General features: G+C 43.6%; 1 protein-coding gene across 1 annotated transcript; it reads left to right on the top strand.

Moving 5' to 3' along the window:
- On the top strand, window positions 1-15,399 carry LOC311103377 (putative short-chain dehydrogenase/reductase family 42E member 2; the record flags this gene model as incomplete). The annotated part of the gene is made up of 11 exons (XM_084144939.1): window positions 1-468; window positions 1,323-1,418; window positions 2,022-2,079; window positions 2,700-2,818; window positions 3,917-3,992; window positions 6,832-6,914; window positions 7,553-7,690; window positions 8,027-8,092; window positions 8,187-8,250; window positions 8,470-8,543; window positions 15,157-15,399. 11 exons carry the CDS (start codon window positions 1-3, stop codon window positions 15,397-15,399), a joined length of 1,485 nt encoding a protein of 494 aa, XP_084001065.1.
- Between the last annotated feature and the right edge of the window lie 457 nt (window positions 15,400-15,856).

The following is a 15,856-nucleotide window of genomic DNA, read 5'->3' as shown; positions in this document are numbered from 1 at the left end:
ATGGAGTTGTGTGGCCCCAGTATGAAGGACAACGGAGGCTCTCTGTGCCAGGTGGAGCAGCTGCCCTACTCCTGTGTCCCCCTGCCCGACCCAGGCAGTGCTGGGTGCCGTATACAGGCCAATGGACACCTCCACAACCACCACCTCAACCATCAGCTCCAGTCCTTGGTGAGCCGACCAGCCCCCGACCTAACCTCGACCCCAACTCCAGCCACCCGACACAGGGCCAACGGAGCAGTGGGTGCCCGGTGCAGAAGCCCAGAGTGTGCAGCCTCCTGCCTGGATGAAGTGACTGATCAGGCCTTGAGAGGGGCAGGGACGGGGGCAGGCAGGGTGCTGGTGACCGGGGGAGCAGGGTATTTCGGGTTGAGGCTGGGGAGTGCTCTGGCCAGCCAGGGAGTGTCTGTGGTGCTGCTGGACCTTCACAAGCCACCGTGGGATACTCCAGACGGCACTGTCTTCCATCAGGTAGGTAGACTAGACACACTAGTCGCTTCGGGGCAAATCCTAACTTTCAACTTTCAAATGTTTACTTAGTTTCCCACTGTCATCAATGCATGACAAGTAAACATTTTCCTTAAGTGGAAATTAAGATTCACCCCGGGAATGGTGTTGGGGTACGCAACTCCAGTCCTGGATTTTGCAGGGTTTTGTTGCTTTCCTTTTGTTTTCAATCATTGTACCTAAATGATTACTAGCTTGAAATTCCCCCACTTGGTTTGTTAAGATCTTAATTGAAAAAGTAAAGAGAGAGAACACTGTATGTTATCAGGGGGATACATTGAAATTCAAGTCTCTTTAGTGTAGTATTTTTCCTCATATACCCCAGGGTAGACAGGGCTAATAAGGTTGGGTATACTTGGCTCAGGTATAAAGACACAGGTAAGTGATCTCGTTGAGGGCACCAGGTGTTGACTAGGACAGAAGGGGGCGGAGCTCTGATTCAGGTTTCAGGTGCAGCCTTCATGGCACTTTACCTTAATTGTACTTACTAATCATTGGCTAATTTATGGACATACCATGTATTATATGTTCAAGCTGTCATCTTACCCAACAAGATAGTTCACTGTGAAAAGAAGGCGGAGAGCTCCATAGCACACTGGATGAATTGTGTCAAATGTTTTCTGACACTCATATCAGAGCCGCTCTTTCTAATATGAATAAAACAAAGGGTTGATTGTTTCTAACATGAGACAGTTGAGTCCGATGGTTTATCATGCTGTTACATTACATACTGTATAACAGTTAAGTACAGTCATAGGGAAGAGGAATAAACACTGCATATTATTGTCTTTCATAGTACTGATTTTCTCCCCTTGCAGAGCGACATCCGGGACTATGATTCTCTGTATAAGATCTGTGAGGGGGTCGACTGTATATTCCACACCGCTTCCTATGGGATGTCAGGCCCAGAGCAGGTGAGTGCCTGAACAGATGTAGGGTACAATTGAACCCTTCTCCTTTCTTTATTAATTTAGCTGACTGGGAATGTAAACAATTCAAAAACTATCACTCATAGTTGCTGGTCTCCCGTAACACTGTTCCAAGAATGAAGGATGTGGACCGCACACCAGACATGTGCCATGAGAATATACATTTTTTTGTCTTAAGTGCAACGACTTGAGTGGCGTGTGACAGAGATGGAATTGATGCCTGTCTATGTATTCCAGTGTAGGATAAATCATAACATATAGAATGCAGGCTTTGTTAGTGAAACTCATCTGTTCACATTGTAGTATCACCTGTGTCTCTAGTCCCTCTCTGGCTACACTGCCTGATACTGAGTCTCTCTCCCTCGCTCTGAAATATTTACAGTCAGCTAGGAGATAATTATGTAACTTAGAAAGCTTGTCTGGGTGTTTGGCTGGGTGGGTAAGGACAGGCCGAAGGTAGTGGTCATATAGCAGGAGATTTACTAACTTTTTGAAGTGACGTTATAAAGGGTGTCATTACACATTAGTTCCCACACAAACAGTGTTAAATTGTTCTTTTCAAAAGTTATTCTGTTCTGTGTCTCACAGCTGAGGAAAGAGCAGGTGGAGTCGGTCAACGTCGGAGGGACGAATAACGTCATTAATGGTAACAAGCTCCCCGCCTTCCTCCCCTCCCTTCTCCCCTCCCTCCTCCCCTCCCTCCTCACCTCACTCTTCAACTATTGTACCACGGTGTGTCACACTCATCACCTTCCCCTCTCACACAGACAGGTAGATCATTATTTAGATTAACAACACATTCTTTACATTACATACATTATTATCTTTGCACAACATACTGTATGTAACTGAATTTATATAGGCCCAAGACGTTCTAGGAGGTGGGAAATGTTTGGCCCTCCTGCGAAATTATGTGTAAACATTTGGCCCCTATGATGAAATAGTGGAAGAGACCTGTTGAAGGGCTTCTAATGGGGTGCAGTGTAACGGTACAGCCATATATGAGTAGCCATATAATGCCTGCTAAATGTAGTTGGAGGTGGTGTAGAACAGTCTCTTTGTCCGAGACCTAAAGACTTGTATTAGCTCCCAGAGCTATTGACTAGGCTTGAGCTCAGTGGGCTAATAGGCTTTTGAGTCATGCCGATGACCCAGGTTTAGAAAATTCAATAGACTCCTAAATAAGAATGTGCTTTCAATCCAACGACTTCAAAATGAAACGACTTGGCCCAATGATAACCATGTCTGTGTGTGTGCTGGTTTCAGTGTGTGTGGAGAAGGGTATCACCAGGCTGGTCTACACCAGTACGATCAACGTGACGTTTGCTGGCAAACCCATAGAGGAGGGCGACGAGGACACATTGCCCTGTGTGCCCCTGGACATGGTGAGTAAGAACAGGATGTCCCCATGAGGAGCAGCTTTACTGTAGCCTGGGTAAACCAGACTGAATGCTAGTGAGTGCAGTATTCTGTCTGCTTTACCCAGGCTAGCTTTGCTGTGTCTGTTTAGAATAATTGTTTGCTCTGAAAACTAAACTTACTGTGCATATAGAATGTATGATATTTTTTCATAGTTGACTTTTCATATTCATGTGGTACTATTGGGTAAAGGACTGGGCACCTTTGCAATGTGATGTTTTACAGTAAGCCTTGAGATTGAAGCTGACATGGTGTACATGACATCCAAAACCAGGATAATAAAGGAAGCTCATGAATGTAATCTTCCACCAGAGCTGCTCCTTCCAGCTTACTTGGCTGTGCATGACTGTAGAAGGCCCTCATGAATAGAGTTACACAGTTTAGGATAGCTTAGAGGCTCAAAGCCTGTCAACCTGAGACTGGCGTGGTGTGTGTGAGAGAGAGTGAGTGTGTGTGTTGTGTACAGTATGCGTGTCACGCCTCTGACATGCATCTATCTTGCAACCCCTTCTGAAGGACATACAGGTAACTGCCCAAATAAAGGAAACGCCAACATAAAAATGTCTTAATTAATAGGGCGTTGGGCCATCAATAGCTGCCAGAACAGCTTCAATGCGCCTTGGAATAGATTCTACAAGTGTCTGGAACTCTATTGGAGGGATGCGACACCATTCTTCCACGAGAAATTCCATCTTTTGGTGTTTTGTTGATGGTGGTGGAAAACGCTTGCCTGATGACTCAAACTGAATTCTTCCTCTGCTCTATCATTCGCTACATACTTCAGTCTGAGAGTGCCATCAAAAACAACTCTGCATTTTTATACAGTACCCTAAGCATGATGTTAATAGCTTAATTAACTCAGGAACCATACCTGTATGGAAGCACCTGCTTTCAATATACTTTGTAAAACTCATTTACTCAAGTGTTTCCTTTATTCTGACAGTTACATGTACTTTCCTCAGCCGCAGCAGTAACAATAAATAGGTCCTCTGATGGCTCTCTCTTAGGAAATAATAGAAAACATTTATTGATATGAATGGATATGATGCGTTCTCCTGTCCCAGCACATAGACCACTACTCCAGGACCAAATCTATCTCTGACCAGATGGTCCTAACAGCCAATGGACGCTCACTCAAAGGTAGGAGAGACCCTAGAAATAGAATAAAGATATGCAGTATTGGATCTATTAATATAATTATATTTCTATGGGAGAGAAACTGTGACTTTGTCTGGCATGGTTTTGAGGTGATAGGATGAGGGTTACTTATAGCATCAAGACATCCATGATATCCTCAAATGGAAATTGAGTGTTCAGTTAATTGACATTGTCTTATGGTTCTCAGTGTGTATGAATAGATGCTGTGTGTGTGTGTGTGTGTGTGTGTGTGACTGAGGTTGGCATGGAAACCAAGCTTTCCATGTGCGTGCAACCTAATCCAACTGGACCTGCTGACACTAGTTACATTTAGAGCTGGAAAGCCCAATGCCACTTGAGACTGGAGAGCAGTGTTCACCCGACACCGTTTTGTCTCAAACACACACATAGGGATGTACTTACACACACAGACAAACACAGCTAGTAGCAGCAGTACAAGACATGCACTACAGACATGCATCACAGACACACGTCACGTATAGTACCAGTCAAAAGTTTGGACACACCTACTCATTCAAGGGTTTTTATTTATTTTTACAATTTTTTACATTGTAGAATAATAGTGAAGACATCAAAACTATGAAATAACACATGGAATCATGTAGTTACCAAAAAAGTGTTAAACAAATCAAAATATATTTGAGATTTGAGATTCTTCAAATAGTCACCCTTGAGCCTTGATGACAGCTTTGCACACTCTTGGCATTCTCTCAACCAGCTTCACCTTGAAGGAGTTCAGTCTTGAAGGAGTTCCCACATATGCTGAGCAATTGTTGGCTGCTTTTCCTTCACTCTGCCGTCAGACTCATTCCAAACCATCTCAATTGGGTTGAGGTCGGGGGATTGTCGAGGCCAGGTCATCTGATGCAGCACTCCATCACTCTTCTTCTTGGTAAAATAGCCCTTACACTGCCTGGAGGTGTGTTGGGTCATTGTCCTGTTGAAAAACAAATGATAGTCCCACTAAGCCCAAACCAAATGGGATGGCGTATCGCTGCAGAATGCTGTGGTAGCCATGCTGGTTAAGTGTGCCTTGACTTCTAAATAAATCACAGACAATGTCACCAGCAAAGCACCCCCACACCATAAAAGCTCCTCCTCCGTGCTTTAAGGTGGGAAATACACATGTGGAGATCATCCGTTCACCCACACTGCGTCTCACAAAGACATGGCAGTTTTAACCAAAAATCTCAAATTTGGACTCCAGACCAAAGGACACATTTCCACTGGCCTAATGTCCATTGCTCGTGTTTCTTGGCCCAAGAAACTGGTCTCTTCTTCTTATTGGTGTGCTTTAGTAGTGGTTTCTTTGCAGCAATACAACCATGAAGGCCTGATTCACACAGTCCCTTCTGAACAGTTGATGTTGAGATGTGTATGTTACTTGAACTCTGTGAAGCATTTATTTGGGCTGCAATTTCTGAGGCTGGTAACTCTAATGAACTTATCCACTGCAGCAGAGGTAACTCTAGGTCTTCCATTCCTGTGGCGGTCCTCATGAGAGACAGTTTCATCATAGCGCTTGATGTTTTTTGCGACTGCATTTGAAGACACTTTCAAAGTTCTTGAAATGTTCCGTATTGACTGACCTTCATGTCTTAAAGTAATGATGGACTGTCGTTTCTCTTTGCTTATTTGAGCTGTTCTTGCCATAATATGGACTTGGTCTTTTACCAAATAGGGCTATCTTCTGTATACCCCCCCTACCTTGTCACAACACAACTGATTGGCTCAAACGCATTAAGATGGAAGTAAATTCCACAAATTAACTTTTAACAAGGCACACCTGTTAATTGAAATGCATTCCAGGTGACTACCCCATGAAGCTGATTGAGAGAATGCCAAGAGTGTGCAAAGCTGTCATCAAGGCAAAGGGTGGCTATTTGAAGAATCTCAAATATAATATTTGTTTAACACTTTTTTGGTTACTACATGATTCCATATGTGTTATTTCATAGTTTTGATGTCTTCACTATTATTCTACAATGTAGAAAATAGTAAAAATATAGAAAAACCCTTGAATTAGTAGGTGTGTCCAAACTTTTGACTGGTAGTGTACATACTTACTGTAAAACTGACAGTCAGAATCACAGGAGACATTGATATACACACACACACACACACACACACACACACAATGAACCCATTAATGTAAACCCATGTACAGTTCATCTCTCTCAAAGGTGTGTAGGAATGATCTTACTACATTAGTGTGATTCCAGTGATTTCTAGAGCTGTTTTATGTGCGCTATTTTTATGCTTCCTGTTCTTAAGTTTTGTTTTTGCATCTTTTACTTTGGTCAAACAGCTGAAACAACAATATTTTTGGTTATGGAAAATATATTTCACAGCGGTTTAGATGGTACAATGATTCTCTACACTACACTATCTTATTTGGTCACATAAACTGAAATTACGCGAACTATTCGAGTTTTAGCAACCAGGAAATGGCAGAGTGGATTTCTGCATAGTGCAACTTTAAATTAAGCTAGGAGCATGGCGCTATGTCATTATATACCCTACTGGACCATTCATGCATTTATTAAGAGGGGATGTAGAGGAAATATATTAACACTGGAAGCTTGGTTCAGGTTGAAGCAAAGGTTAGCATATTATATACGTTGATGAGCTATTACTACTACCTACATACAGTATTACAATAACCTACATACATTTGCACAGTACACTATTTTGCAGTGACATGGAATTTACATTTCTACACTCAATTACAAGTAATTACACAGTGGAGTAACTCATTTGTAACAAACTTTCAGTGTTGCCCCAAAAAAATCATTATTCAATGCCATTCTCTCCTGTAAAGGTGGGGGTCTCTTGCGGACCTGTGTCCTGAGACCCTCAGGCATCTACGGGCCAGAGGAGAGACGACACCTACACAGGGTTATGGTGAGTGTACGTCCACCTAACTACCACATAGAATCACAATGAAAATAACTGACATAGCCCTTCATTCCACCTGATTTGTCACTTTCCATTCAAGATAGCGGCACCATAGAGATAAATATCTGTGTACTATTTAATTGTGTGGGTGGCACAATAAAATGACAGCCCAGTCTCATTGCCCTTCTATTGGGTATAGGGGTTCTCTGCCAGTACATTGTTAGGGTTTAGATCCTTGGCTGGCAGAATGTGTACCTGGTGAGGATATATTATTAATGGATCATCTTAAGGTATCCTGTTTCACCCCTCTCTCTCTCCCCTGGGGAGAATGAAGGGAAGCTGGGCTGGGTAGAACAGGGCTGGGATGCTGCGGTTCTCGGTTCACTATGGGGCAAGCTGCTTAGAGGCTCTTTAATCTTTCTTCCCCTAATACAGTTTACCTCTCCCCTCACTCACTGTCAGACCATTGTACACACACGAACCCATGCATGCCCTGACACACGTACACAACCACAAACACACTCACATGAGAACAGACATACTCTCAGCACAACAATACAGTCTAACCTGAATTCAGTCAGATTATCCCGCCCCCACCCTCCCTCCCTCTCTCTCTCTCCACTTCTCTTTCTCTCTCTCCCCAGGTGAATGTGGAGCGGCGGTTGTTCAGTTTCAGCTTTGGGAACCGCCAGGCCAAGATGAACTGGGTCCATGTGGACAACCTGGTGTTGGCCCACGTACTGGCTGCCGAAAGCCTCACATCCAAGAGGAACTGTGTGGCTGTGAGTTTACTACTACTCACCATCTCCATCGGAGCACTAAAGGAAGACTTTACAAAGGACTGTTATTACATGATCTATAATTTGATTTATACTATAGACCACTTCTTTGTTCTACCTTCAGTTGGCATTTGTACACATTGTACATATTTAGGACTGTGTGTGTGTGTGTTTTGGGGGAGGGTGTGTGTGTGTTTGGGGGGAGGGTGTGTGTGTGTGTGTGTGTTTGGGGGGAGGGTGTGTGTGTGTGTTTGGGGTAGAGGGTGTGTGTGTGTGTGTGTTTGGAGGGGATGGGAGAGGGTGTGTGTATACATAGTAATATCAACCTTTCTCCCCCAGAGTGGACAGGCCTACTTCATCAATGATGGGGAATCTGTCAACCTGTTTGAATGGTTAACACCACTGGTGAGTAACTCTATATATTCTTTGGGTGATTAACACATATAGTTGATCTTGTCTTGGTCTTTGATATCCTCTCTGTCTTTCCCCTCCTCTCTAGTTTGAGAAGCTGGGGTACAGCCGACCGTTGATACACCTGCCTGTCTCACTGGTCTATACAGCAGGTAGGAGACACAAACGGGCACGCATGCACACACACACACGCAAGCACACAAATACCCACACTGCTGTAACAGTACGCTGATCATGCCCAACACCAGCCACACTCTGTCAGGATACACACCAGTTTCATACTTGTCAAACTGTTGTAATAGTACGCTGCTCATAGCTCAGACTTGCCACACTGCTGTCTTCCTTCCTCATCCGAGGTGTGTATTTCACAGCCATTCTGATGGAATGTTTACACCTGGCTCTGAGGCCAATAGTGGAGATCCCTCTGCTCTTCACCAGAAATGAGGTAAGCATGCAGCTATGTATCTACAGTACCTATCTACTACTTACCTACGTATCTACTGTACCTATCTACCTACCTATCTACATGTACCTGCCTGCCTACCTACCTACTTACCTACCTACCTTCATAGCACTTTCTACACCTAACCCCTCTTCTCACTTCCCATTTTAACTCCTCCTTTCTACACTTTCTTCTCCTTTCCTCCTTTCTCCTAAGCTGTTTTACATTGCAGCCAAGCACTGATGTGAGGACCAACCTTCCTCACCACACTTGCAAGAAAACGTTGTTGAGAAATATGCCATGTTTTCCAGTGTTGCATATATTCAGTGTATTAATTAAGTGTAACAGTCTAAGAGTCTCTTTCCTGTCACATGCTCGATACAAAAAGTAAACACACGGAAGGGAGAACATTTAGAATTTTCCCAAGCATTTACTTAGACCTTTCACTCTGTTTGAGTTCTAAAGTTCTGAAGTGTTGCATTCTGGGTCATGGTGACATGTCTCAGTCAGAACCCCACTGGGCCACGGTGTCAGAACCCCACTGGGCCACGGTGGCAAGGTCGTTCCACAAAATGAGTGCCTTTGATATTTTAAGTAGAAATTGTGCACAAATTGGACTTCCTTTTATATTAAATGAAGTGCCCTTTAATATAGACCACATGGAAAATTCAATAAATTTTTATATTAATAAATACTTGCTAAAGTGCTACAATTCTGCATTTGGACATGTGTCACGTTCGTTCATCGACGGGTCAGACCAAGGCGCAGCGTGATATGCATACATGTTTATTTAAACTTAATAAACACAACGACAAAACAATAAACGAAACGAAACGTGAAGTCCAAGGTAGACACAAACAACATACCTTTCACGGAACAAGATCCCACAACCCGCTAGTGCCAATAGGCTGCCTAAGTATGGTCCCCAATCAGAGACAACGAGCGACAGCTGCCTCTGATTGGGAACCACACCGGCCAACATAGAAATACCCATTCTAGAACCTATAACATAGAACAACACAACATAGACAATCACACCCTGACTCAACAAATAAGAGTCCCCAGAGTCAGGGCGTGACAGGTTAAAGAAGGATTTTAAAGCCTTGAGATAATTGAGACATGTATTGTGTATGTATGCCGTTCAGAGGGTGAATGGGCAAGACAAAAGATTTGAACGGGGGGGTATGGTAGTAGGTGCCAGCCGCACCGATTTAAGTGTGTCAAGAACTGCAACACTGTTGGGTTTTTCACGCTCAATAGTTTCCCGTGTGTACCAAGAATGGTCCACCACCCAAAGGACATCCAGCCAACTTGACACAACTGTGGGAAGCATTGGAGTCAACATGGGCCAGCATTCCTGTGGAACGCTTTTGACACCTTGTAGTCCATGCCCCGATGAATTGAGGCTGTTCTGAGGGTAAAAGGGCAATAATTAGGAAGGTGTTCCTAATGTTTTATACACTTGTGTATTTTCAAATACATTAAAATGTTAAATTACCTGTCTTTTCAAATAAAATATATCTGAATACTTACTTCGAATGTATGTGAAAGTAACTGAGATAGTTGAAATAGTATTTGAACCCAGGTCTGATGCCACACATCTCAGGCCTTTCAAGGTCTATAAAAGGAGGTAGAAATGAAGGTAGGAGATACGTTTTTGGAATGGAAAGCAGCCATGTATGGAGAAGGTGACTGATGGCAGTAGTATTGCATACATGCTGCCCTGGCACTGAGGAGGGCCCGAGGAGCTGTTTGTAGTAGGAGCTGCTATCTGTCGTACCCAGGAAGGCATTACTTCATGAATGTGTGATGAGACAGAAACCAAAGCCGTGCCCACAGGGCTGCTGGTCCAGGAGCTGCTTCAGTCAGACATTCTGGCGGCTGCCACCGGGAGATCGATAATTGTCCTGTGAAAAAAATATTAGCCTGCTGTGTGTATTTCTCTTGGAAGGGTGGGATGGAGTAGGGAGAAGTTGCCCCCTAATCACTGAACCAGGCTCAGACATTATTTTCCTCCACCTAGGATTGTCTGTGACTTACGGTAAGGTAATCTGATCCTAGATCTGTGGAAGTTCAACACTGGGGACACAGGAACTGACCTCAGTGCAGGCTCAATTCCAACTGGCTCCCATGCTTTAGGGTTATCTCCTAACCTGAACCATTACTGGACAACATCACTACTCTGCTCAATGGTCCTGTTGCTGGGCTAACAAGAGACAGCAGTCAGTGGTCCGTCAGAGACAGACAGGTGTACAGAGAGACATACATGCTAAGTCTCTAAAGGGTAAATCCATTTGAATTCAATCATTTTTTGACAGCATTCCTTTTGTTTTAAACAAAACTTTCCATACGTTTGCCCATGGAAGAAGTGGTCAGAAAGTGACTTTTTAGACCTGAATGCCAACATATTCAAGAGATACACGACATGACCAAAAGTAACATTGGAACATTGCTGTGGGGACTTGCTTCCATTCAGCCACAAGAGCATTAGTGAGGTTGGATGCTGATGTTGGGCAATTAGGCCTGGCTCGCAGTCGGCGTTCCAATTCATCCCAAAGGTGTTCAATGGGATTGAGGTCAGGGCTCTGTGCAGGCCAGTCAAGTTCTTCCACACCGATCTCGACAAACCATTTCTGTATGGACCTTGCTTTGTGCACGGGGGCATTGTCATGCTGAAACAGGAAAGGCCCCTCCCCAAACTGTTGCCACAAAGTTGGAAGCACAGAATCGTCTAGAATGTCATTGTATGCTGTAGCGTTAAGATTTCCCTTCACTGGAACTAAGGGGCCTAGCCCAAACCATGAAAAACAGCCCCAGACCATTATTCCTCCTCCACCAAACTTTACATTTGTCACTATGCATTGGGGCAGGTAGCGTTCTTCTGGCATCCGCCAAACCCAGATTCGTCCTTTGGACTGCCAGATGGTGAAGCGTGATTCATCACTCCAGAGAACGCGTTTCCACTGCCCCAGAGTCCAATAGCGGCGAGCTTTACACCACTCCAGCCGACGCTTGGCATTGCGCATTGTGATCTTAGGCTTGTGTGCGGCTGCTCGGCCATGGAAACCCATTTCATGAAATTCCCGACGAATAGTTATAGTGCTGACGTTGCTTCCAGAGGCAGTTTGGAACACGATAGTGAGTGTTGCAACCGAGGACAGACAATTTTTACGCGCTACACCCTTCAGCACTCAGTGATCCCGTTCTGTGAGCTTGTGTGGCCTACCACTTCGCGGCTGAGCCGTTGTTGTTCCTAGACGTTTCCACTTCACACTAACAGTACTTACAGTTGACCAGGGAAGCTCTAGCAGGGCAGAAATTTGACGAACTGACTTATTGGAAAGGTGGCATCCTTTGACAGTGCCACGTTGAAAGTCACTGAGCTCTTCAGTAAGGCCATTCTACTGCCAATGTTTGTCTATGGAGATTGCAAGGCTGTGTGCTCGATTTTATACACCTGTCAGCAACGGGTGTGGCTGAAATAGCCGAATCCACTAATTTGAAGGGGTGTCCACATACCTTTGTATATATAGTGTAAAAGTGCTCAAAGTTGAGTCCTTTTGCATACCCCACCATACCATGAGACATCAATGTCTTCATCACTGGAAAATATAAACGGTTTATATAGTTTTTAATCAAAACAAATCATTTTTTCATATTTGCATATGTTGTAGCTTAGACCCTATTTATAACCTCATCTGAGGTTTTAGTCTTGTGCCCACCATCAGTTAAGACACAATATACTCTTGAATAAAAAGGTGGGTGTCATTTCAATCATATAAATATAATTCATAGAATGGACCTATCCCTTCAGATAGAATTCATAGAATGGACCTATCCCTTGCAATGGACCACTGCAATTGATCTGGTACACCATTGAAATGACAATTAAATTGAAAATTCTCTTATGTCTGGACCTCCAACCATCTTTGTGGTACCATTTGAAAATTGAAATCTATCAGCCAAAACATGACACCCACCCTGTATTCACGAGCATGTGTCTCAACCAACAGTGGGCACAACACAAAAACCTCAGATTATGTAAAATAGGGTCTAAACCACAACATATGCAAATATAAAAATAATTGAAGTTTACGCATTCTTAGACAATTTACGTTAATGGTTAAAAAGTACCATCTTTATTAAAAAACTATTTTTTCAAGAAATTATTAAATAGTTTGAAACCCTGTTCATAAGCTTTTAAATTATACAGTGGGGAAAAAAAGTATTTAGTCAGCCACCAATTGTGCAAGTTCTCCCACTTAAAAAGATGAGAGATGCCTGTAATTTTCATCATAGGTACACGTCAACTATGACAGACAAATTGAGAATTTTTTTTCCAGAAAATCACATTGTAGGATTTTTAATGAATTTATTTGCAAATTATGGTGGAAAATAAGTATTTGGTCACCTACAAACAAGCAAGATTTCTGGCTCTCACAGACCTGTAACTTCTTGTTTAAGAGGCTCCTCTGTCCTCCACTCGTTACCTGTATTAATGGCACCTGTTTAAACTTGTTATCAGTATAAAAGACACCTGTCCACAACCTCAAACAGTCACACTCCAAACTCCACTATGGCCAAGACCAAAGAGCTGTCAAAGGACACCAGAAACAAAATTGTAGACCTGCACCAGGCTGGGAAGACTGAATCTGCAATAGGTAAGCAGCTTGGTTTGAAGAAATCAACTGTGGGAGCAATTATTAGGAAATGGAAGACATACAAGACCACTGATGATCTCCCTCGATCTGGGGCTCCACGCAAGATCTCACCCCGTGGGGTCAAAATGATCACAAGAACGGTGAGCAAAAATCCCAGAACCACACGGGGGGACCTAGTGAATGACCTGCAGAGAGCTGGGACCAAAGTAACAAAGCCTACCATCAGTAACACACTACGCTGCCAGGGACTCAAATCCTGCAGTGCCAGACGTGTCCCCCTGCTTAAGCCAGTACATGTCCAGGCACGTCTGAAGTTTGCTAGAGTGCATTTGGATGATCCAGAAGAGGATTGGGAGAATGTCATATGGTCAGATGAAACCAAAATATAACTTTTTGGTAAAAACTCAACTCGTCGTGTTTGGAGGACAAAGAATGCTGAGTTGCATCCAAAGAACACCATACCTACTGTGAAGCATGGGGGTGGAAACATCATGCTTTGGGGCTGTTTTTCTGCAAAGGGACCAGGACGACTGATCAGTGTAAAGGAAAGAATGAATGGGGCCATGTATCGTGAGATTTTGAGTGAAAACCTCCTTCCATCAGCAAGGGCATTGAAGATGAAACGTGGCTGGGTCTTTCAGCATGACAATGATCCCAAACACACTGCCCGGGCAACGAAGGAGTGGCTTCGTAAGAAGCATTTCAAGGTCCTGGAGTGGCCTAGCCAGTCTCCAGATCTCAACCCCATAGAAAATCTTTGGAGGGAGTTGAAAGTCCGTGTTGCCCAGCGACAGCCCCAAAACATCACTGCTCTAGAGGAGATCTGTATGGAGGAATGGGCCAAAATAACAGCAACAGTGTGTGAAAACCTTGTGAAGACTTACAGAAAACGTTTGACCTGTGTCATTGCCAACAAAGGGTATATAACAAAGTATTGAGAAACTTTTGTTATTGACCAAATACTTATTTTCCACCATAATTTGCAAATAAATTCATTCAAAATCCTACAATGTGATTTTCTGGATTTATTTTTCTCATTTTGTCTGTCATAGTTGACGTGTACCTATGATGAAAATTACAGGCCTCTCTCATCTTTTTAAGTGGGAGAACTTGCACAATCGGTGGCTGACTAAATACTTTTTTTCCCCACTGTATCAATCTCAACCATTTATATTTTCCAGTGATGAAGACATGGATGTATCATGGTATGGTGGGCTATGCAAAAGGGGTCAACTTTGAGCACTTTCATATCTTGAATGTTTTGACATTCAGGTTCAAAAAGTCCCTTTCTGAACACTTCTACAATGGGCAAATATGTATGGAAGGTTTCATTCACATCAAAAGGGGTGCTGTCAAAAAGTGATTTAATTCAAATGGATTTTCCCCAAAGAGACAATAGTATATTTGCTGAATCTCTGTGTTACACGTTACACTGAGCCACCGGGTTTGTCTGAGAGCTTCTGTCACTACAGGTATTTTCCATGCAGACATCGTATCCTCTGTGCGGTAAGGGGATATAGGGACCAGAGAGACATCCGTCACACAGGGGGTGGCAGGATGTTGGTAAACTGAGGTTATTCAAAGCCATTAGCATGGAGTCTAACCCCCTTGAAGCTCCCGAGCTCCTAACCTGCCTCCCAGGCAGTACTGAGCACTATGCCCATCTCAGTACACCCTAATTGGGCATGAGTGGAGTAGTGCTGTTGAGTTTCTTAAGCTGCCTTCTTGGCAAGGAGGTGGGGGCTAGAGACAAGGGCACAGTACAGACCACTAACACTCTTCTCCTAAACAGCTTGTTTAACTCTATTTCCTTTAAATGGGTGTTGGGTGGCAGTCTGTTTCTGCTTTAACCAACGGGTCATTGTCTTAACAACCAAGACAATTAACTTTGTTGAATGCAGAAACAGTCAGGTACCTGGCTACCATTTCCCTGAATCTTCTCTCCATCCTCCCAGGTGAGGAACATTGCAGTGAGCCACACCTTCAAGATCGAGAAGGCCCGTCGAGACCTGGGCTACTGCCCCAGACGCTACAGCCTGGGGGATTCAGTGGACCAGTACATACGGTCCCGACCATCCCGCTCCAGGCCCTCCCTCCTAGGCCCCTCTCGGACTGTTCCCCTGCTCCTGGTCCTTCTGCTGGTTTTGGGGTTCAGCCTGGCTGTCCTCCTGCTTTGCTCCTGTCTCTGGGAACACTAGGCAGCTACTGTGGCTAAAACTCAAATAACAGCCCACTAAGACCCAGCCTAAATCTTAACACAGCTAATACACTCACTAATACGTTTGATTTGTTATCCGCCTTTCTGGACACCTATGGTCTTGGCCTTACGCCAAGCTAAAAGCAATGATAGAAAGCATGCATAGTGCACATCCTGATACACATAGAAGACCACATTAATATACCACATACGGTTGACCTAATGCTAGCAACTCCGTCCTTCTATAATGTTTGTCATGGTATATCATGTTGTAGTACAGTTAACTAGGGCTGTAGATGGATGATGATAAAATGTGTAGTCTGTAGAATATGTTGAAATAATATGGTGCTTTGTTCAAACCCAATTGCCTTCCATAGGGTGGAGTGTATCATATATCTGGGTTTATTTTCTTGAGAAAGAGGTTCTTATATTGAACCAGAGAATCATAATGTGAATAC

This window comes from Coregonus lavaretus (genome assembly GCF_964263955.1).
Source record: "Coregonus lavaretus genome assembly, chromosome: 28".
Classification (NCBI taxonomy): Eukaryota; Metazoa; Chordata; class Actinopteri; order Salmoniformes; family Salmonidae; genus Coregonus; species Coregonus lavaretus.
The sequence above is the reverse complement of the archived record's forward strand: the minus strand, read 5'-3'. Positions and strand labels throughout refer to the sequence as shown.